The 24,106-nt window shown below is 39.9% G+C and overlaps 1 protein-coding gene across 3 annotated transcripts in view; it reads left to right on the top strand.

The window, feature by feature from the left end:
* FBXL2 (F-box and leucine rich repeat protein 2) overlaps nt 1–24,106 on the top strand; it is a 113,040-nt gene that overhangs the window by 77,296 nt on the left and 11,638 nt on the right. For 2 of the 3 annotated variants that reach the window (XM_055321402.1, XM_055321401.1), the window contains exons 6-13: nt 5,507–5,575; nt 5,676–5,771; nt 5,992–6,118; nt 6,251–6,325; nt 8,029–8,159; nt 9,648–9,708; nt 10,472–10,516; nt 11,064–11,120. In XM_055321402.1, the coding sequence (XP_055177377.1) occupies nt 5,507–5,575; nt 5,676–5,771; nt 5,992–6,118; nt 6,251–6,325; nt 8,029–8,159; nt 9,648–9,708; nt 10,472–10,516; nt 11,064–11,120 (661 nt within the window). Of the gene's footprint in view, nt 1–5,506; nt 5,576–5,656; nt 5,772–5,991; nt 6,119–6,250; nt 6,326–8,028; nt 8,160–9,647; nt 9,709–10,471; nt 10,517–11,063; nt 11,121–24,106 lie in introns of all 3 variants that reach the window. The other variant, XM_055321403.1, reaches the window with a different exon arrangement.

Below are 24,106 nucleotides of genomic sequence, written 5' to 3'. Positions count from 1 at the left end.
ACGACTGAGCCACCCAGGTGCCTCATTATCTTATACATTTTTAAAATGTGAGATCAGATTACTGTGAGAAATAATGATAAGCATAATTCTAGTATATGACTCAGAAGGAATTTTGTTATCCTTCCAGTTGTTTATTGTAATCACCTAAAGCCAGCCTCTACTCTGCCCCACTTGTATATTGTTGTTTTGGTTAGAGGGAGGCTATTCATTTGCAAATATTTATTGAGCCCTACTACACCAGGTACTGATCTAGGGAATGGAGATACAGTAGTAATCAAAATAGATTAAAATCCCAGTACTAGGGGCACCTGGGTGGTGCAGTGGTTGAGCGGCTGCCTTTGGCTCAGGTCGTGATCCCAGGGCCCTGAGATCGAGTTCCCCATCAGGTTCTCTGTAGGGAGCCTACTTCTCCCTCCGCCTATGTCTCTGCCTCTCTTTGTGTGTCTCTCATGAATAAAGAAATAAAATCTTTTTTTTAATTATTTATTTATTTATGATAGTCACACAGAGAGAGAGAGAGGCAGAGACATAGGCAGAGGGAGAAGCAGGCTCCATGCACCGGGAGCCCGACGTGGGATTCGATCCCGGGTCTCCAGGATCGCGCCCTGGGCCAAAGGCAGGCGCTAAACTGCTGCGCCACCCAGGGATCCCCAAGAAATAAAATCTTAAAAAAAAAAAAATCCCAGTACTAATGGATCTTACATGTATATTCTTCGTAACTCTTGCTGTATCATTATATATGAAGTCCTATGGATTGTTAACAGCTTTATTGAGAGCTAATTGAGATACAATAAACTATGCATTTAAAGTGTACAATCTGATAATCAAGATAATGAACTTAGACCTGTAAAAGCTTCCTCATGTTCCTTTATAATCCCTTCTTCCTACCCTGTTCCTGCCCCATTGCTAGGCAACCATTGATCTCGTTCTGTCATTATTGGTTAGTTTAAATTTTTAAAAACCTATATATAATTATGCACACACACACACACACACACACACTGTACTCCTTTTTGCCTGGCCTCTTCACTTGTATAATTATTTTGAGATCCATCCATGTTGTTGTTGTGTATCAATAGTTCATTCTTTTTTTTTCTTAAGATTTTATTTATGCATGAGAGATAGAAAGAGAGGCAGAGCGAGAAGCAGGTTCCATGCCAGAGCCCGATGTGGGACTCGATCTCGGGACCCCGGGACCATGACCTGAACCAAAGGCAGACGGACGCTCAACCACTGAGCTACTGAGGCGTCCCCTAGTTCATTCTTTTTTATTGCTGAATCCATTTTATGGTTATACTACAAAATTATTCATTTCTCCTTTGGATTCTTGCCAGTTTGCAGCCACTAAATATAAAAGTGCTATGAACATTTGTGTACAAGATTTTGCATGTCATACGTTTTCATTTCTCTTGGGCAAATACCTAGGAGTGGAATGGTTAGGTGTGTGTTTAATTTTTTTAATTTTTCAAGCTTTTACCCAAAAGGATTATATCACTATATATTCCCACCAGAATTTTATGGTACTTCTAGTTCTTCCACATCCTTGTCAACACTTGGTAGGTCAGTCTTTTTTATTTTAGCTTTTCTAATAGATACGTGTAGGAGTATCTCATTGGGGTTTTAATTTGTGTTTCTAATGATTAATGCTGTTGAGTATCTTTTTATGTACTTTTGCTATCCACATATTTTCTTTGCTGAAATGTCTGTTCAATTGTGGGGGAGTTGCCTGTTTTATTTATTAGATTGGTTTTTATCTTACCATTGAATTTTGAGAGTGAGATTCTGCATACAGGTCCTTGATCAGACTTATGTTTTGTAAATGTTTTCTTGCAGTCTGTGGCTCATCCTTTTATTCTCTTAACTGTCTTTTGAAGAGAAGTTTTTCATTTTAATGAAGTGCTTTTGGTGATGTGTGAGATCATGCTTTTGGTGATGTGTGAGATCTTTGACTAACATAGAGTCATAATGATTTTCTCCTGTGTTTCTAGAAGTTTTGTAGTTTATATTTATGATCCATTTTGAGTTGATTTTTATATATGGTATGAGGTATAGATTGAAATTCATTTTTTTGCATATGATGTATGATTGTTCTAGCACTGTATGTTGAAATAAGCACTGTTTCTCCACTGAATTGCTTTTGCATCTTTGATGAAAATCAGTTGTCCAAATAATTGTGGAACTGTTTTTGTACTCTCTATATTTTTCATTGCTCTATTTGTCTGTCTTTATACCTAACCACATTGTCTTGATTAAGTGCAGCTTTATAAATTTTGAAATCAACTAGTATAAGTCCTCCAACTTCATTCTTCTTTCCAAAGTTGTTATGGCTATTCTAGATCCATTGCATTTCTTTTTTAAAAATTTTTTAAAAGATTTTATTTATTTATTTAACAGAGCAAGAGAGCACAGCAGGGGGAGCAGCAGAGGGAGAGGGAGAAGCAGGCTTCCCGCTGAGCAGGGAACCCTCATGCAGGGCTCCATCTCAGAGTCCTGGGATTGTGACCTGAGCTGAAGGCAGAAGCTTTAACCAGTTGAGCCACCCAGGCACCCCAGGCATTTTCAGATAAATTATAGAATCAGCTTGTCAGTTTCTACAAAAATCTTGCTAGGATCTTGATTTAGGATGATATTGAATCCATAGATCAATTTAGGGAGAATTGACAACAATATCAAGTCTTCCAACTCATGAACATAGTATATCTCTCCATATATTTCGATGTGTTAAAATTTCTCTCAGTATATTTTACAGTTATCAGTAGTATAATTGTGCACCTCTTTTGTCATATTTATCCCTAAATGTTATGAAATGTTATTATAAGTGATATTTTTTATTTCAATTTTTGATTGTTCATTGTTAGTAAACAAATACTATTGATTTTTGTACATTGATCTTTTATTCTCCAACCTTGATAGTCTTGGTTTTAGTAGCTTTTTTTTATTACTTTGGATTTTCAGCATAATCATGTCACCTATAAGTAAAAATAGCTTTTCTTCTTTCTTTTCAATTAGTGCCTTTTCTTATTCTTAACTTATTGCACTGACTAGAATCTCTACTACAGTGTTGAATAGAAATGGTTAAATAGAAATGGTGAATAGACATCCTAGCCAGTTCTTAGGCTTAAGGGGAAAGCATCCAAATATGATGTTAGCTATAGATTTTTGTTGTTGTTGATAAGCATCAAATTGGGGAAATTTTCTTGTATTTCTAGTTTGTGGAGGGTTGTTTGTTTTTTTAATTGAGAATGAGTGTTAGATATGTTAGATATTGTCAAAGGCTTTTTTTTTTTAAAGATCTTATTTATTTATTCATGAGAGACAGAAAGGCAGAGACATAGAAAGAAGAAGAAACAGGTTCCTTCAGGGAGCCTGATGCAGGACTTGATTCCTGGACCCAGGATCATGCCCTGAGCCAAAGGTGGAAGCTCAACTGCTGAGCCACCCAGGAGTCCTTGTCAATGCTTTTCCTGCATCTTTTCTTTTGGATGATTGTATGTTGTTGTTGTTGTTTTTAATTTAGATAGCATGCTGAATTACACTGGTTGATTTTTGAATGTTAAACCTGCCTTCTATCCCTTGGATAAACACAAGTTTATTGGATTTATAGGTTTATAGCTTTCATAAACTTTGGAAAAATTTTGGCCATTACTTCTTCAGATATCCTACCCCACCCCTGCCCAATCTCCTGTTCCTTGAGAACTCCCACTTGTATATTTGATTACTTGAAGCTATCCCACAGCTCATGTTCTGTTCTTTTTTTTTTCCCCTTCATTTTCTTTCCATGTTTCGTTTTGGATAGTTTCTATTGCCATGTCTTCAAATTCTCCAGTCTTTTCTACCATAATGTCTAATCTTCTATGACTCCCATCCAGAAAATATTTATTTTAGCCATTTTCTGAAAGTTTAATTTGGGTCTCTAAAAATAGCCCTGATGCCTCTACATAACACATTTAGTAAACATAATGTTTAATCTTTATGTAGCTCCATAGAACTATATTCTATAGAACATAGTTATAATAACATATAATATCTTTGTCTACTATTTCTAATATATGTATCAGTTTTGGGTCAACTTTGATTTTTCTTAGGCAATCAAGAAGGAGAAAAAAGAAAAAGAAGGATGTATTTTCCTTCTTTGAATGCATGCCAGTTTTTTTGCTCAGTGCCAGACATTGTGAATTTTATTTTGAGTGTAGAATATTTTTGTATTCCTATAAATATTCTTGAATTTTATTCTGGACATTGTTATTTGGACATACTTCCTTTAAGATCTTTTTTCTTTTTTTAAGTTGTTAAGTTGGACCAAAGGCATGTTTAGTTGAGGACTAATTGTACACCTGTATACTTTTCAGTGCTCTACCCAGTGCCCCACAAATTAAGACATTTTTCACTATTGGCTTATGGGAATTGACACTTTTGGCTCTGGGTGAGCTCTGGCTGTTGTTCCTTCTGTGCTTTTTGATGATTCTTTCCCTGGCTTTGGATAGTTACCCAGGATGCATACTCTGATTAGTACTCTACTGAATTCTTGAGGGGAACCCTCTGAATTTCTCTGTGCCCCAATACTCTTCTCTGATAATTCTAATCACCTTGGTCAGATTTTGGCTCCATATCTTCAACTCAGGGATTCCACAAGGCTCCAGGTTAGTTCCATAGCACCAAACCAGAGCTCAAGGAGCAGATAAGAGTGACATCTGGTTTGAAGCCAGGTTTTGGAGACATTTGGGTACTGCATGGAAGAATCAGAGGACTCAACACTATAAATACATTGAAACAGTATTTCAGGAAAATGTGGATGACTTGCCAGTCCTTATTGAATATGTTAAGGAATAAGTAGTGAATAAGAGATATTTAATTTTCCACTTTTGACCTTTCTACCACCCACAAATCATTGAGGAAGTTGCTTTTCATGACTCAGTATCCTCACCAGTAAGTGGATGATTCTTCATACCAATCAACTACTGATCCTGTCAATGGCCAAAGATAATTTCTTCAGGAAGACTCTTGAATAACCAAATGACAGCTTGGCACAGTATAAAAAAGATTCAATCCCTTTGCTTCCAACTGATTTTTCTATAGAGAAGAAAGAACAAGGAGCCATGCCTCCATTCTCAGATGTTCACCAAGGTGTGGGTTGAAGGAGAATTATGACTGATATGTAGTCAGTCTTGGGCTTTGCTTCTCAAAGTATAGTTCCCAAAGGAGCAGCACTGGCATCACTTGGGAATTTCTTAGAAATGAGACCATCAGTTTGTCAGGGTATACCATTAGAATCTGCACTGTGACAAAAACCCCAGCTGTTTCATGTCACATTAAAATTTGAGGAGCACCAGTACCTTAGTCAACAATAACATATTGTACATTTAAATTTGTTGGGAGTGAATCTCATGTTAAGTCTTCTTTCCAAAGTAAAATAAAATTTAAAAGTTTGAGCTCTGTTCTCAATGTGAATGGTGACACATGCCCTCTAGCGGCTGACTGCGAGTTTTTAAACGTTTTTTCTTTTTAGGACCTTTGCACAGAACTGCCGAAACATTGAACATTTAAACCTCAATGGGTGCACCAAAATCACTGACAGGTAAGGAATGAGAATTAGTTTGGTAACTAATTGGCCACAGGAAGAGTGAGGGGAGAGAAACATGGTTGAAAATACCTTTAGTGTGTCTGCTCTTTTCCAGCACGTGTTATAGCCTTAGCAGATTCTGTTCCAAGCTGAAACATCTAGATCTGACCTCCTGTGTGTCCATTACAAACAGCTCCTTAAAGGGGATCAGGTAAGAGTACCTGTTGTCAGATGAAACTCTTAAACCTATGAGTATCCTGGTGTGTCTAAAAACCTTTCTAATGATCCCATTGGAATAAGAAATAGGTGACTCAGGTCACAGAGGTTTTTCTCTCCCCTTAATTTTTTTTTGATTTACCAAACTCAAACTTGGTAATACACTACCTGTAGGATAGATTGCACATGTATGGTCTTGTTTCTTATTTTTTCAGTGAGGGCTGCCGAAACCTGGAGTACCTGAATCTCTCTTGGTGTGACCAAATCACAAAGGATGGCATTGAGGCACTGGTGCGAGGTTGTCGAGGCCTAAAAGCTCTACTCCTAAGGGGCTGCACACAGGTACCGAGGGGTCTATTGAGGTGTGTTTATCTAACAGGAGGTGTGGGCACTTCATTAGAGAACTTGCTGTTGCCTTTTTTTTTGGTTCTTCACTATTCCCTCACCTGGTTCCATCCCTCTCTGTCCACTCAGTTAGAAGATGAAGCTCTGAAACACATTCAGAATTACTGCCATGAACTTGTGAGCCTCAACTTACAGTCCTGCTCAGTAAGTAACGTGCTTTATCTGGGAGCATCCTCCTGTCCCAAGCTCCCTGAGTCTGCTGTAGGCCCACTTTGAAGTACCCAGGCAGGTGGGATGGTCGCCACACCCTTTTTTTTCTTATTCTGTGTCCTCATATGATATGTTAGTTTGCCACAAGATGAAAGAATAACAGTCTAAACAAAATGGCCAATACAAAGCCACTAACATTTTCCTCTAAAAATAATATAGATTGACATTGCGATTTATTTTAAGATATCAGGAATGCTGTGAACTAGTCAGTAACCTGAACAAATTCATGGTAAGTTCTTAATGTCTTTTTTTTTTTAACTTATAAACTGGGGATAATGACACCTCTCATATCTCAGTGGATAAAATGAAATGATAGATGTGAAAATGCTTTGAAAAATAAAGCAAGAGCAAGATGCAATTTTCATTTTGGCATTAGCATGTGAAAAACACTTGTTCCATCCTCACGGCCATTGTCAGTGTTGATTCTTGAAGAGCGCTTACTACATTCTCCTGGGTTTCTCAAGGGGAGCATAAATTTTGAGAAATATAAAAGAAATTCCTTGCAGTTGGTATTCAGTAAATGAATCATTTAAGTCTTTAGAATCCTTGATGGTGGGAGATAGAACAGAAACTGTCTTCTGGACAAATAATGACTTTATGGGCACTGTGCAATATTAGGATCTTGCATTACATGTAGGAGGGAACTGGCAGATGGCTTAAAGTAGAATATAAGTGTGCAAGCCAGGGATGTCTGGGCAGCTCAGTCAGTTAAGCATCCAACTCCTTGTTTTGGCTCAGGTTGTGATGTCATGGGTCGTGATCTCACAGGTTGTAAGATTGGGCCTTCTGCAGGTCTGCTTTAAGATTCTCCCCCTCTAACCCTCCTTCCTCACACTCTCTCTGTCTTAAAAATGGATAAATAAATCTTAAAAAAAAATAAATATGCAAGTTATTTATCAATAATTTAGTGATTTATTTCATATGCTATTTTCTAAAACATTTGAGGAAATATTTATAAATATATACATATGTGGTTTATATGGTAGATATTTAAAACATTAATCTGTAGAAATTCAACCAAAAATTATTATATTACTTAACTAGGCAAATCTTTTTTTGTTTGTTTTGTTTTGTTTCTTAACTTTTTTTTTTTTAACTAGGCAAATCTTATGAGCTCTTTATTTAATCTGGTCTTTAACATAAGTTTATGAATTCTTCCTGAAAAAAAAAATCAAATGAATGCTGGAGAGGGGAATAAATTTCATTCTTGGGAGGCACCTGGGTTGCTCAGTTGATTGAGCATCTGACTCTTGATTTCAGTTTAGGTCATGATCTTGGGCTCTTGAGATTGAATCCCATGTTCAGCTCCACATTCAGTAGAGAGTCTGCTTGAAGATTCTCTTTCACCCTTCCCTTTGCCTGTCCCCCTGCTTGCGCACACACACACTCTCTCTAAAATAAAGAAATCTTTTTTAAAAATGTCATTCTCTATTGGTAATGCTAGAATATTTTAAAGCTGTACAGAGGTAACAAATACATGTCAGCTCTGTACTTCATTTTGTTTTATTTAAACTGTTAGGATAAAAAGCTAGTATTTGGCAACTTTACAGATCAGCAGTAGATTCCATTTTTCTGCTGCTCTCATTTCAGTATTTTTGGTGCCTTCTGATGTTCTTTCCTATTTTGGCTTTCCCTAGCGCATTACAGATGAAGGTGTGGTGCAGATATGCAGGGGCTGCCATCGGCTTCAGGCCCTCTGCCTTTCTGGCTGCAGTAACCTCACAGACGCCTCTCTCACAGCCCTGGCTTTGAACTGCCCGAGACTTCAGTGAGTGCACCATGCTTTTGCTTTGTAGCTCAGAGCTTGGCAGGACTGACCAGGAAGTCTTCCTGCAGGAAGGGAAAGGTTTGCCAGCAGGTGGATAGGTAGTGATGGAGGTGGCAGTGGGATTGTGTTATTGCTGGCTTTTGCTAGATGGATTGGGGTGGAACAATATGTAATCCAGGTTATTTAGGGGTATACAGGAGGGTACCAAACTGTCCACCATCAGGGAACCTGAACTGTAATTTCTTGGTGGACTTTACACATGTGCCCACTTGATTTGCCTCATCCTGTTATAACTTTGACATCAGAGTGATCTGATAGTGTCAGAATGACCACCTTACATCCAAATGTCACCAGATTCTCCCCTACACCAGATGCTAAATGGACAGAAGGGGGGAGGGAATCACAGTAACCTTATTTATCACCTTCCCCAGGAGAAAGAAGTTCTGTTGTAACAAATAAATATTGATTTTCTCCAGTAATATTATGAATATTAAAACTTTAATAATGGCAACAAAGTAATAATCATAATTAACATCATTTATATTCCAGGCTCTGTGTTGGGCACTTTTATAAGCATTATCTCAGTTAATCCTTACCACATCTATAGAAAATATGCACTATTATTCTCACTTGTTTTGCAGAGGAGAGATTGGGACTCAAAGAAAATCACATAATGTATCTTGGGCCATATGATGAGTAGGAAGTAAAAGTAGTGTTTGAACTTGAGACTTAACCCCTGTACAAGAGGCTAAAAAAAGATACTTATTTAAAAAAAAGATACTTATTTTGTTGTTTACTCATCAGTGAAACTGATCCGTTTCTCATGCTTACACCAGTTTTATATCTTTTAAGGATTGTCTATTGGTGTCTTTTGCCCATTTTTCTTACTATTGCATTAGGGACAATTCTAGGCAATTTTGATATTTCTGAATTGTAGAAGGAATATGGGTGATCAAAACTGGTCAGAAATGTGGTTAAAATTACTGCTACAAGGGCATACTTAATTTTAAAATGTTATTTATTACTCCATCCCCATTAAGCATGGGCATTGAGAATTAACTCATGTTTTTCACTTGCAAATTTTTAAAATTTCTATTAGGGTAACTGGGAATTTCACTAAACTATCTTTATATATCAAGATAACTTTGTTGAGTAAAAGTTCATTTTAATTGTGTTTAAAAAACAAATATTGGAGTAATATTTAAAAGCAATAGCAGCAGCAAAGTCCTGATATTATGGTAAAATTCCTGGGTTCACTACCTGAATTTGAGCTGGAACCTTGGGACTTAAGGCAGGCCACATTTCTCCCTAAGCCTGCTTCCCCTCATCTATCCAGTGGGACAGCATTTGCATTTACAGTCCTCAGGGCTGTTCCAGAAGCAAACATGTGTCAGAGAGCAGAATAAACTCAATTGTGTGCATCTTAAAATATGTGTTTCTATTGTTAATCAGTCACTACCTTTTCCTCCCATGCACCCTATATCCCAGGATTTTGGAGGCTGCCCGATGTTCCCATTTGACTGATGCAGGCTTTACACTTTTAGCTCGGGTAAGCCAGAGGTTTCAAAAAACAGAACCAAACTATAATTTACCTCCCCCATTTCAAAATAACTTGCTGTGGTTTGGAATGTGCAAAAATGTGTGTACCTTCAGAAAGGACAGGTATGAAGTAGATTGCTCAGGGTACATTTTCCCATTTTCCCCAAAAAGGGAAAGTGGTCCTCTAGTGGGTTCTGGAGCAGGTCTAGAGCACTCTCACTTGGTCAGGTGGGACCACAATGAGAGGAACTTCTTCCCTGGCAGGACATGTCCTTTCTCATACAAACCCTGATGCAGCCAGTCAGTAGCTTCCCCTAACTGAATTGTGCTGTGCCTCTGCTCCTTCCACATCACCCTTTAGACACTAACCATCATGGGGGTCTCTCTGGCCTGTTGCTGGGAACCCATGGGGATGGTGATATACTCTTCCTCCTACCCTAACCCTCACCTGTCCACACTGTGCTTGAGCACTCTACCCCATGCCTTCCCAAGCCTATTCTATGGCTAAATTTAGAGGATGATACCCATGAGCCACTGGGAAGGTGGAAGGCCCTACCTTTCCAGGTGAGAAAAGGAAATGAAGCCCAGGGTGGCCACATTCCCGTTTTCAAAGTGAATATGATTCAAAAGGCACCTTCTCAGAAGTGCTGGCTCACTGGGTCACACTCCTTAATGGAAGAGAACAAGGATTCGGGGCCAGTACTCAGGGCAAGCCACCAGTGTTGCCCTGACCACTGACCACATGGTGGGGGATGTCTTACGGACTTTTCCAGAATTGCCATGACCTGGAGAAGATGGATCTTGAAGAATGCATCCTGGTAAGTACCCATCTGACAAGCCCTGCAGGGCTGCCCCTCAGTCCTGAGAGACAAACAGACACAGCCAGAGACCCCAGCTGGCTGTTGTCTGAACCCTCCTCACCCCAGTGTGTGGGTTAGGAATTGGGAACCCATGAGGGCCATGGCAGTGGGATGCATGAACTTTGGGCTATTCTTAGCCACCAGAGCTACAGTCGAGAAGTCAGGGTGGCTCCATTTTTTGCCAAACATTAAAAAAATATGTATTTCACAGAATTGAAGGGAGAAATAGGTTTGCAAGTACAGTGATGAGGTGACTACAGAGTAGAATCCTGGGGGACTCCCTCTTTGTCCTCTGTCCTTGGGCCACCAGAGGAGAGACTAAAGCACAGCTTTGTGTCTATAGAAATTGAAATTGTTGGTGAAGAGAGGAGGTCCCAGCCTGAGTGTACTTGAGATGAGTTTTTATTCTGTTTTACACCTTTTGATTCTCATGTTCAGGAGAAACCAAAATTAGGTATTAAGTTCTGGTGTGGAAGCCACACTGACACAGCATGTTTCTCTCCAGATAACCGACAGCACACTCATCCAGCTCTCCGTTCACTGTCCTAAACTGCAAGCCTTGGTGAGTCTGAGTTTTTGGTGACATTATTCACCTTTTAGAGATGAAAGAACTCTCCCACCACAGCAAGAATCTGTTTGGTTTTCCTTTCTGTAAAGGTATCATCATTCTTGGTTTCAAAGGTCTGCTAGTTGGGCTAATTTGGGAGGTAGATTATCTAAATGTTACTGCTTTCATTTTAGGATGTGAACCTGTCGTAGAAACCCATGTCCTTACCACTCCATTCATGTTCATTATCTCAGGGAGAGTGAAACTTAGCATGTTACAATGATAAAATCGAGACAAAAGATTGAGGCCATCCTTATGTCATATTTCATTCCATACCTGCTTATATCTATGGGGGAAGAAGAATTAAAATATATTAAAAGATCCTGGGGTGCCTGGGTGGCTCAGTGGGTTAAGCATCTGCTCAGTTCATGACCCAGGGTCCTGAGATCGAGACCTACATTAGGCTCCCTGCTCAGTGTGGAGCCTGGAGGAAGGATGGAATCCCCATCCTCTGGGCAAGTCCACATGAACTGTGCTACTATGCCCACTAGATACATTGTCTCATTTTATTCCATCCACAGCCCTGTGATGTACGACTCTGGACATCTCCATTTTATCAGTGAAGACCCCTTGGCTCAGAGCAATTAAACTTGCCCAAAGTCACACAACTGTTTGGAGGCCCCAGATTTTTTGGCCTCCATGGGCTCTGGTCTTTCTGCTGCCCTGAGACACACAACAGACTTTTTCTTAAGCTGGCTTTCTCTGTTGTCTTCAGTCTTGCTCTCTCTGTGGGAGCCAGAATTTTATAACACCATTAAAGCCCCATTTGGCTTTGAGGTACTGACCCACCAATTTTCCTAATTTGTACATTTCCTCTGGATACTTTCTGTCTTAGGCACAAGTACAACTGGGCCCTGGACAGCTCTGGAACTTTTTTTTGTTAAGAGTTTGGAGTCAGATTTCAGAGATTAGTCAGGAACCTACCTGTATCCAAACTCTCTGACGAGGGGCACCTGGGTGTTTCCTTGGTTGAGCATTGGACAGTTTGTTTTCGCTGAGGTCATGGTCTCATGGGTTGTGGGATCAAGCCCTGAGGTGGTCTCCACACTCAGCAGGGAGTCTGTTTGGGGTTTCTATTCCTCTGCCCCTCCCCACAACTTGCATATGTGCGTGCTGGCTCTTTCTTCAATAAATAAATAAATAAATAAACAAACAAACAAACAAACAAATAAATAAATAAATAAATAAATCTTTAAAAAAAAAGAAGAAAAGACTTGTTTTAAAAAATAAATCTTCAAACTCTCTGACTAAATTGTTTCCCTCTACTATTTTGTAGTGCTGTCTTTACTCCCAAATTAGTTCAGATACGGTTTTATAATTGACAGAACCTGTACTGAAGATACTCTCCCTTTATCCTCACCACCCTTTGCCCCTTGACCCCCAACCTTTCAGAGATGGGAAATTTAGGAGCCCTGGTACTTTATTATTCCCTTTAACCCCTCCTCTCTGCTGCTCAAAGGTTCTCTCTGCCCTACCCTGAGATAACCTAGACTCACACTCCCAGCTCTTCATCAGCATTTACAAGAAATTTTGAATCTGGATAGAGGGGCCCCAGGAGGAGTTGCACTGAGCCAGCAGGGCCTCCCACTAACTCTCTGCCTCCTGCCCTGCTGCTATCTCCTCAGTAGTGCAGGCTCCACTGGTAACTTGTCAGGGAAAGTCTAACAATATAGGGTGTTTTCCCCAGTAGGGATACTGGTGACTGAAAATCTTCTCCATCATGTCCCTTGTACTTATACAAGCTACTTCTAGAAACAGGACTTAGAATGAAAGATAAGTATAATAAAGCCAAAATGCCAAGATAGGAGCCCAAAATAAAAACCAGAAAGAATTATTAGCAGAAAAAAACAGGGAAACAATGACAGTTGGAATCTAAACTTAGCTTTGAAGATGTCTAAGAGCCAAGACAAAAAGGAAATGACCCAGATTACATCTATTCCACACCCATGTCATTACTATCACCTCCAGACTCTCACAAGCCAGCCACTATTCTCGGCACTGGGGAATAAAAAGACAGTTCAACAGGAGAGACCAACTTTATCCTCATTCTGAAATTTCAGAGAAGTGGTCTGGATCCTTGTTTCAGGGGTACTGTACTCCAGGAGCACTAGGCACTCTGATGATGGACAGTAATAGCAATGCCTCTCAACCCTCAGGTCAAGCTGAGGGCAGGTTAGAGTGCAGGTTTTGTTGTAAGTACATGTCTACTGCAGCAGTTCTGACAGAGCAGATGTGCAGTAGTTTGCATATTGATGGCAGCTCTTGAAGGATGTAGGATGGCAGGCCATGAGTGTGTCAGGTGATGCCTGCACATCTCTCCTCTATAGGCCTTATGCTGAGTCAGGTGGCAGCCCAGGAGCAGCCCATTCCCCATCACAAGGCAGCTCACCTTATTATGGGAGGCTCAGAGAGTATTGCCTGTGACAGAACCACAAACAGGCTACTCTGGGGTCCCCAGCAGGGACTCCTACCCCAGCCTACAGAGATCAGAAGAGGCAACTATAGTTAGGGGAAGGACTCTGTAGATTCAGAATTGCGAAGTATGGCTTTTATGTTTTACTAGAGATCTGCAAGCATATAGGAATGAGGGAAGTGACCACCAGGCCAAAGCCAGGTGATCACTGCACCTCAGTTCCCAACACTGCAGTTTCCAAGGTTGTCCTTCAGACAAGAGGCAATTGTGTGCACACACTGCCCTGTCTAGGAGTCACTCGGTGATCCCCAAGGGAAGTGAGGCCTTGTACACACACTTAAACAAAATGCAGATGGCTATTTGAAAAGGAAAACTAATCATGTTTATTTGAAAAGTCATTAGATATTTTCAAACAAGGGGAATTCCAGATTCAAAAGAACACAGAGTAGGACCTGGAAGGATCTATAGCATCATGAAATTTGATCAGAGGAGGTTAAGGATCCTTTCTCATACACCAGTTTTAACTTGTAGGATGTGTCATCAGCAAGTTCTGTTGATTTTGAAACTTGCTTTGTTTTCTGATTTCCTTTTCAATATCAGAGACAGTTTTGGGGAGCTTTTAAAAATCTTATTATGCAACTCATTTGTCCTAGAAGCTATCCAAGAAGAATTTTAGGAATTTATTATATTAAAGAATAAGGAATATAGCCAAAAAGGAAATCCCCATTACTGTCTTCATTGCTATAGAGTTTTATCTTTCATCCTGATTTATCAAAGCTCAGTGATGTTGCATAGGAGGCCAAGGCCATCAGGTGTCTAGTGAGTCACTGTCCTTTCAGAATGACAAGTATACAAGTTACTCAACTGGTGGAAAGCTGCTCTTGATGATATGAAACAATCTTGTTATCAAACCACTACTCAACTGGGACACAAGAGGGAAAATAGGGGTAACAAGACTTGGTAACATTTAGATGACTATTTCATCCATTTTAAAATGAGACATTGAACACTTTGGAAAATAACGTGAAATAGAATGTGTGTTGTTTATGTCTCAGTGTCACACCCCACGGTCTGAGCAGCATATCTTGTCTTTCCCGGTCACTCTTTGTGTCACCCAGCTGCAACCAAAATTGAATCTAATTGGGTCCCTTTAAACCTACCATCTTATCATTGTCAATTCCCATTTGATGTCCCTTTCTCCTCCTCACTCAGCCTAAATTGTGTGGTCAATTATTTTTTTTTAAGATTGATTGATTGATTTATGATAGACAGAGAGAGAGAGAGAGAGAGGCAGAGACACAGGAGGAGGGAGAAGCAGGCTCCATGCCGGGAGCCCAACATGGGACTCGATCCCGGGACTCCAGGATCGCGCCCTGGGCCAAAGGCAGGCACCAAACCACTGAACCACCCAGGGATCCCCAAGATTCACCTTCTTCACTTAGCTGTCATTCTGTTTAACTCTCAGCTGCTGAGCCAGTCTTGAAGTGGTAGCAAGAGTACAGTAGAGAAGGGCTTACAAGCCTTTTTTATGGAGAAAACAGCACATATTCTTAGATTGACAGAAGCCATGTCTGGGTTTCAGAGTGAGGAAGGAGAGGAGATGAGGCTGAATGGGAAGCAGGACCAGAGCGTCATGGCCCCCACTAAAGAGGGTAGACCTATTCCAATCAACTGTCTCTGTGAGGCTTACCAGGCTGACAGTGAGAAGCTGAGATAGGGGCTCACAGTCTGAAGGCCAATGTTCTGTGGCATACCTAAAAGTAACCTGGCCCATATTTTGCTCCCAAACTGGAGACCCTGGTTTATTCATTTCTTCTAATTGTCTCAAGTTAGAATGTTGAGATTCACCAAACTCATTAGACCATTCCTAAAACTTTATAAGTAGAACAACTCCATGCACACATGGAAACCCACAAATCCTGAACAAGGTGTTGGGACTTAAACCTCATATCCAGTTCAGAGTAGCCTCCTATGGCTCAGACTTTTCTTATCCTCACTAACATCTTATCCTCTGATTTGAGTGCATACAAATTTATAATTACTGTATCTTCTGGAAGACTTGACATTTTTATCATTATTAAATGTTCTTCTTATCATTGATTAAAATCTTTGTCCTGAAGTCTACTTTAATATTAAGATCATTCTTGTTATGCTTATTTTTGCAGGACATATCATTTTCTTTCAATTAATCTATGTTTTTGTATATAAAGGCTGTCTTGCTTTCATCCAGTCTGATAAATTCTCTTTTAATCAAAATGTTTAGACATTTATATTTAGTGTAATATTGATGCAGTTGGGTATTTTCTCCCTTTTGCTTTCTATTCTCTGCTCCTCCTTTCCCATCTTCTTTTTGGGTTAGCTAAATATTTGTTTTAATTGCATTTTAAATTGTCTCTTGGCTTTTTAGTCATATCTCTAGCCTTGATTTTTTTTTAGTAGTTGCACTATTAGCCAAGGAAGCTTTCCTCAGTAGTAATTTTAGGGGTAGTCTAGGATTGTGATTTAGACTATCAATTCCCAGAAGACAGAGTCAGGATCTTTCCTCTTTCTTCTACCAACAGGTAGAAGGCTTGCACAAGGCTTAGCCAGGCTTCTCGCCGCTTCCAATCCTCTTTTGGAACAAAGTAGGATGTGAACAAGCCAGCCCAAATCTGAGAGAGTCAGGCACAGAAACTGTTATGTAAGTAATGATCCCTACAACTATGGTGCTCAGGTCCCAAGGAGTGCAGCCCTTTTCGGGAGACTGCCAGCAGTTCCCTGGCCATGCTAGGATCTTACATGAGAAGCTGCTTTTTTGGCTAAAGGAGCAGGTGAGGAGTTTCTGCAATCAGGAATCCTAAACTCCCCAAGTTCTCCTTACCTATGGTATCAAGCAACCATGTCAAGGCAGCCTGACCAGCTCCTTCAGTTTCATATCACCAAACTCAGAGAGAAAAGGGGGAGGAAAAGAGTTCTTATTGTTGGAACAGATCTCAGGGGAAGATTCTGGGCCCTGGGGAAGAGGAGAATATCCAGATTTCTCAGGTCCTATCCTAATTTTAATAGACAAGTGGCTTGAATTTTTTAATTTCTTATTAACATTTCAGTTCAAATTCCATTAAGTCCCTGGGTTTTGGTAGGGAGCAATGCCCAAGATGTGGGATATACACACATGCACACGCACTCACACAAACATACTTCTGAATCATAGGACACTCCCTAGCAGCCTACTAGAAGTGGAAGAAAAGGGGTGAGAACAAACAAGTCTGAGTACTATCATGTCATCCTCCTATATCTGCTGTAAGTGAACTTCCTTAGCTTAAAAAATAGCAATAAGTCCTTCCCTGTCAATAATCACTCTAAATGTAAATGGATTAAATTCCCCAATCAAAAGACATTGAAGTGCTAAATGGATAAAAAACCATGACCCAACTATATGACTAGATCTAAAACAATCTAACTTTACACTTCTAGAGCTATAAAGGAAAAAACAAACCAAGCCCAAAGTTAACAGAAAGGAATAAATAACAAAAATTAAAGCAGATATAAATTTTAAAATAGAAAATAGAGGAGTGTCTGGGTGGCTCAGTTGGTTAAGCATCTGCCTTCAGCTCAGGCCATGATCTCAGGGTCCTGGGATGGAGCCCCGAGTCAGGCTCCCTGCTCAGCAGGGAGTCTGCTTCTCTCTCTGCCCCTCCCCCAGCTCATGCTCTCCTCCCTCTCTCAAATAAATAAATAAAATATTTTAAAAAAGAAGACAATGCCCATCTTTAACATATATATACCAAATAACAAAGTTGCAAATTATGTGAAGCAAAAACTGTTAGAACCGGAAAATCCACAATTATAGTTGGACACATTAGTATTCTACTCTCAACAATTGATGGAACAACCAGACAGAAAATCAGCAAGTCTATAAAACTTAAAACCACTATGAGAATGCAAACTGGTGCAGCCACACTAGAAAACAGCACCCCAAGGGAAATTTTTTAACAGTTAAACTAAATGAAAAAAAGCTAGAACATATCAAAATAGGGCACTTGGGTGGCTCAGGAGGTTAAGCATCTACCTTCAGCTCAGGTCATGATCCCAGGGCCCTGGGATTGAGTCCCACATTGGGCTCTCTGCTTAGCAGGGAGCCTGCTTCTCCCTCTGCCACCTGCTCTCCCTGCTTATGCTCTCTCTATATATCAAATAAATAAATAAAATTAATTAATTAAATAAAATCTTTTTAAAAAATTAAAATATGTTGGATGCAGTAAAGCAGTGCTAAAAGGGAAATTTGTGGCATTAAATGATTACATAAAAATAAGGAATGTCTTGGGGTGTCTTTTTGGCTCAGTCAGTAAAGCACCTGAGTTCAAGCCTATATGAGCACTCATGTTGGGTGTAGACAGTACTTAAATAAAATAAATAAACTTTAAAACAAATAAGGAAAGTCTCGATAATCTTAAACTCTGACCTAGATGAAACCAGAAAAAGGCAAAATAAGGAAAAGAAAGAATATACTAAAAATAATAGTAGAAATCAATGAAATAAAAAGTAAAAAACAATAGAAAAAAATCATCAAAACAAAAAGCTGGTTCTTTGAAACAGGCCTCTAGCAAGACTGATGAAGAGATGATATTACCACACAATTAATGAGAATGAAACAGAAGTGCTATGGTCTGTATGTGTCCCCCCAAAATTCATATGTTGAATCTTACCCCCCAACAGGGATGGTCTTAGGATCTTAGGGAGGTGATTAGGCTAAGAGCTCATTCACGGATGAGCTAAATGCTCTTCTAAAAGAGCCTCCAGATGGATCCCTCACTGCGTCCACCACTTGAGGAGTATATAGCCAGAAGACACTGGCTGTGAACTGGGAAGGGGCTTGTCTCCAGCCACCACATCAGATCTGCCTGCACTGCACTGTCATCGGAGATTTCCTGTCTCCAAACTGCGAGGGAGAAATTTCTGGGGTTTATACGCCTGTCTGTAGCATTTTGTAACAGCAGCACAAACAGACTGAGACCCGGGCCATCACTACAGGCCCTGAAGACCTTACAGGATGATGAGGGAGTATTAGAAACACCTCCACAGAAATCAGTTTGACCACTTCCCCTAGTACATTGAAAAGGCAAAGCAAGACAGCTCATTCGTTTTAAGAGGTCATTTCAATAGCCTTGTAGGTACTAAAGCAATTGAATTCATAATTTTTAAACTGTCAAAAAAGAAATATCCCAGTCCAGATGATCTCACTGAAGAATCCTACCAAACACTGAAGTCAATTCTGAACAGTTTCTTCCAGAAAATAAATGACAAAATAGTTCACAACCCATTTCGAGGCCAGTAATACCTGATATAAAAGCCAGGCAATAGGGGCACCTGGGTGGCGCAGGTGGTTAAGTATCCGACTCTTGGTTTCCGCTCAGGTTCTGATCTCAGGGTCATGAGATCAACCCCCCTGTTGGGTTCCGCACTCAGCAGAGTCTGCCTAAGATTGTCTCTTTCTCTCCCTCTGCACCCCCACTCTGTGTTTGCTTTCTCTCTCTCTAAAATAAATAAATCTTAAAAAAAAAACAAAACAGGCAATAGTAGTACCAAGAGACAAAACTATAGACTAGTATCCCTCATAAACATAGAATTAAATGCCCTTAAAATATTAGCAAATAGAATTCAGCAATATAAAAAATAATTACCCTGACCATGCAGGGTTTTTTCCAGGGACACAAGTCTAGTTTAATATTTGAAAATGGATCAGTATAATCCACCATGTTAATGGGCTGGGTAGAAGAAAAATTAGTGATCACAGCAATTAATGCAAAAAAAAAGCATTTGATAAAATTCAGAAGAAAAAATTAAAGCTTTTTTTTTTTTTTTTTTTTTTTTTAAAGATTTTATTTATTTACTTAGAATGAAGCAGGCTCCATGCCGGGAGCCTGACGTGGGACTCAATCCTGGGTCTCCAGGATCACACCCTGGGCTGAAGGTGGCGCTAAACTGCTGAGCCACCTGGGCTGCCCAAAGCTTTTTAAGTGCCAAAAATACTAGAGAAAAATCCCATTCATCTAAAATCCCCCAGTTACCCTGTTTCCCAACCTGCGCCCTGAGGGATAGTGTCTGTGGCTAATGTCTCTTTCTTCTGGAGAAATTCTTTGTGAGATTGAGAGATTTTCTCCCCTACTCTCCCTCCTTCTAGCAAAAGACACCTGCTGTTTTGCATTTAAAAGTAGTTACACAGGCCTTGGGTGGCTCAGCGGCTTAGTGCCTGCCTTGGGCCCAGAGCATGATCCTGGGGTCCTGGGATCAAGTTCCGCATCAGGCTCTCTGCATGGAGTCTGCTTCTCCCTCTGCCTGTCTCTGCCTCTCTCTCTGTGTCTATCATGAATGAATAAATAAAATATAAAAAATAAATAGATAAGTAGTAGTAGTAGTAGTAGTAGTAGTAGTAGTAGTAGTAGCAGTTACACTTCCTGCTGTGTATATTCACCCCTACCACCCCTGGCTGCTACTACTTTCTCAGGAATGATGGGATAAGCTATTCACTTGCAGAATATGACACTCCCAATTAGCCTGTGGATAGATAATGCCTATCAGTGGTAAACTTGTTTTTCTAGAATATTCCTTCCTCTTAACACACCTAACCATAAACAGTCTTAAATCTGCAGGATACTGTGGGTGGACGAGATAAGGCAGGGCAGGGGGAGAGGCTTATTAAGGCTACCCTGAGCTTATTATAATGGGCACATCCGAACTTCTTTGAACCTCAGTTTCCTCATCTGTAAAGTAGAAAGCATAATACCTGCTCTGCAGGGATGCTCTGAAGCATAAAGGAAATAATGTATAAACAGTGAGTGGCCTAACCCAGATGGCTTTGACCCTTGGCCCTTTATTAGCATAAACTAAAAGGCCCCTCTGCTGAGTAAACTGTGTTGGCAGATTTTCCATTGACCCTGGGGAACATGTCAAGAGCCCCTCTGATTATCCTTAAATTAAACCAGTTTTTAAATTACATAAATACTTGGCACGCCTGGGTGTCTCAATCAGTTAAGTGTCTGCCTTCTGCTCAAGTCATGATCCTGGGGTCCTAGGATGGGGCCACAGGCTCTCTGCTTGGTGGGGAGCCTGCTTCTACCTCATCCTCTCCCTCTGCCTGCTGCTCTGCCTGCTTGTGCTCTCTCTCTCTCTGTCATATAAATAATACATAAAATCTTTAAAAATAAAATTTAAATTATATAAATACATGCATATGCCAGTATAGAAGCTTTTCAATTAATATGAGAGCATCTATCCCTTTGGTCCCAGATGCAACCATTAACTTTTTGATTCCTCAGTTCCCCTGTATTAAAACAACAAAGTTGTTATATCTTATATATCATCTTGAACTTCTTCTAATCTGCATGGTGTATATGTGTGCCTATCCATATATGTGTATATGTAAATAATATGTATACATACACGCTTTGTTTCTGGTTGTACTTTATTATAAATAATCAAATTCTATTTCTTTTTAAAATTTTTTAATTTCTTTTCAAATTCTATTTTTTAAAAAGATCTATTTATTTGAGAGAGTGAGAAAGAGAGAGGGAGGGAACTGCAGAGGGAGAGGGAGCGAGATTCCCAGGCAGATTCCATACTGAGCACAGAGCCTGACATGGACTGGATCTCACAACCCTGAGATCATGACCTTAGCTGAAACCAACAGCTGGACACCCAACCAACTGTGCCACCCAGGTGCCCCTAATTCTATTTCTTGATTTAAACAGCCTCCTGAAAAGCTTTCTGGCTTTATCCATAAATCAGTTCTAAAGCTAAAAGCAAGTGAACAGGAGTAATCGATCATATAAATACTGTTTCACATAGATCATATGGCATGTTTGGATTCAGGAGAACGGAAGTATTTCCCATGTTGCTCAAAGAAGAGCTCAAAGAGGAAGCGTTCAAGCATCAAGGTCCGACAGAATTTCTCTCATTCTATGTTCCCTTCCCTCTAATTTGTACTCAGCTGCCTATTTCTTGTATCCAGTATCAGTCTTTCTTGACTTTTTTTTTTCACTTTGCAAAAATACCTCACACCACAAGTAAGTGGATACTTATTTGTCTCCTCCACCAGAACTCATCACGTCCAAACTGGCAGGCATTTCCTTGCCTTAAAGATTACAGTAGTCTTCTATTTGCTCGACTGTATATCCACATTTACATCCTGAATAATCTGGCAGTCGGGATGACTTATCTTTTTTTCTTTTTTAAAAAATTAATTATTTTTAAGTAACTTCTACACCCAATGTGGGGCTCAAATTCATGACCAAGGTCACATGCTCTTCTCACTGAGCCAGCCAGGCACTCCAGGGTGGTTAATCTTTTCGATTTTAATTTTTTACTAAAAACATACATGCAAGAAAGAGCACTCAGTATAGGTGTATATATCAATGCACTTGCATAAGTTGAATGATGAAGAATCAACATTACTGGACTCCAGACAGCCCTTCTGTTGCTCCCTTCTGGTCACTAATACCTCCCCTCCCCACCACCTGCCACCAAGGGGAGTGACTTTCACCCCTAACCCAAAATTAGTTTTGCCCTTGTTTTTTACTTTATTATCTAACTGTATGATGGAATTCCATTCCATATGAATGGAATTATCATATCTACTCTTCTGTGTCTGGATTCTTCACTATTATATTTGTGAAATATATCCATATTCTTGCATATAAGTGAACAATGTTCATTCTCATCATTGTATAGAATGGGCACACTATGATTTAATTATCCTTGCTAGTATTGATCATTTAAGTAGTTTCCAGTTTGAGGGTATTAGAACCAGTATTGTTCTGTCTTACGGTGAACACATATATGCATTCCAGTCAGAAATATCCAAATCCTTCTGCAATGCAGGAGAGTTCCAGTTAGTTGCTCCACATCCTCACCAATGACAGATTTTCCATCTTTTTCATTTTAGCCATTCTGGTGGGTATGTAAAAATACATGATGGTCTCTTTGAAAAATAAATTATCACATTCTCCTTAAAACTTTTCCAAAAAACCTTAGAATCAAAGTAAAACTTCTTTACATGGCCTGCACAGCTGTGATCTGGCTCCCAGCTCTACAATTCCATTCATCTAGATACTTCTTTCTTCCCATGCGCAGTACTTGCCATTCTTCTGCTGCCTGCAGTGTCACACACAACACACTCTTCACACTCTTCTTCCTTCTTGGCTCCTAGTCCTTCAGATACCAATTTAGTGTTCTTTTTTTTCCTCAGGTCACCTCCTACTGCCATGTGTTCTCAGAGCACTTACCTTAGCTTCTGTTTAATAGTGATGCTATTTCTAGACCCTCGTCTCCACCAGTGCAGAGAAGTATGTTTTTACTTACCATTGCAACATAGGGCCTGGCACAGAGTGAGAGCTCATACATTTGAAGTAACAAATGAATAATGGGACTTTGATGTACAACTTTTTGCCTCTGAACTTTTATCGTGGGGTGAATATTTATATTTTGTATGCATTTGGAGAAAACATCAGGTCTGAAAAGACTGATATGAAGAACTTAAAATACGGAGATACCATTTGTGGGGCACCTGGGTGGCTCATTTGAATGTCCAGCTCTTGGTTTTGGCTCAGATGGTGATCTCAGGGTCCTGGGATTGAGTGCTGTATCGGGCCCTGCGCTGATAGTGGAGTCTGCTTGGGATTCTCTTCTTCTTCCACTGCCCCTCCCCCAACTTGTGTGCACTTTCTCTCTCTAAAATAATCTATTTAAAAATGCCATTTGTCGGGATCCCTGGGTGGCGCAGCGGTTTGGCGCCTGCCTTTGGCTCAGGGCGTGATCCTGGAGACCCGGGATCGAGTCCCATATCGGGCTCCCGGTGCATGGAGCCTGCTTCTCCCTCTGCCTGTGTCTCTGCCTCTCTCTCTCTGTGTGTGTGACTATCATAAATAAATAAATTAAAAAAAATTTTTTTTAAAAAATGCCATTTGTCTATATAATATTAATCTGAATTTGTTACATTCTGCAATCTTTACTGTTTATACCCAAGAGAAGTCTGTAATGTCAGATCACATTGTTCAAAGTCTATTTAATTATAACCATCAAAAGTGTTCACTATGCCTCTGAGTCAAGGCTCTCTGCACAATTTCTAAATGACATTGGCATCAGAAGTCATTGCACTGGCCTCCCCTCAAGTGGAGAAGTGGGCTATCAAACTGCACTGAATGGAGTAAACTGAAATTTCCCCTGCAATATTTTTTTTAATGTTAAAAATGTCTTTAATGATAAATGAACAAATTAATAATAATTTAATAAAAATGACAGCAGCTTACTGGTTGCCATGCTAAGACAGGAGTGGGCTTTGATTCCATTCCTTGATCACCAGAATAGTGACTAATCTACAATATTAGTGTTTTAGTCCACACTGTAATTTAATATCCAACAGTTGACTTTTCTTCCAGCACCCTGCTGCCCACCTGTCCCTAACTGAGGGCAGTAAGCACAACCTATTATTCTTTTGCTCATTACTGAACTGAATTCTTAGAGCACCTGCCTCTGGGGCATGGAGAACCCTGCT

This window comes from Nyctereutes procyonoides, unplaced genomic scaffold (genome assembly GCF_905146905.1).
Source record: "Nyctereutes procyonoides isolate TBG_1078 unplaced genomic scaffold, NYPRO_anot_genome, whole genome shotgun sequence".
Lineage (NCBI taxonomy): Eukaryota > Metazoa > Chordata > Mammalia > Carnivora > Canidae > Nyctereutes > Nyctereutes procyonoides.
The sequence above is the reverse complement of the archived record's forward strand: the minus strand, read 5'-3'. Positions and strand labels throughout refer to the sequence as shown.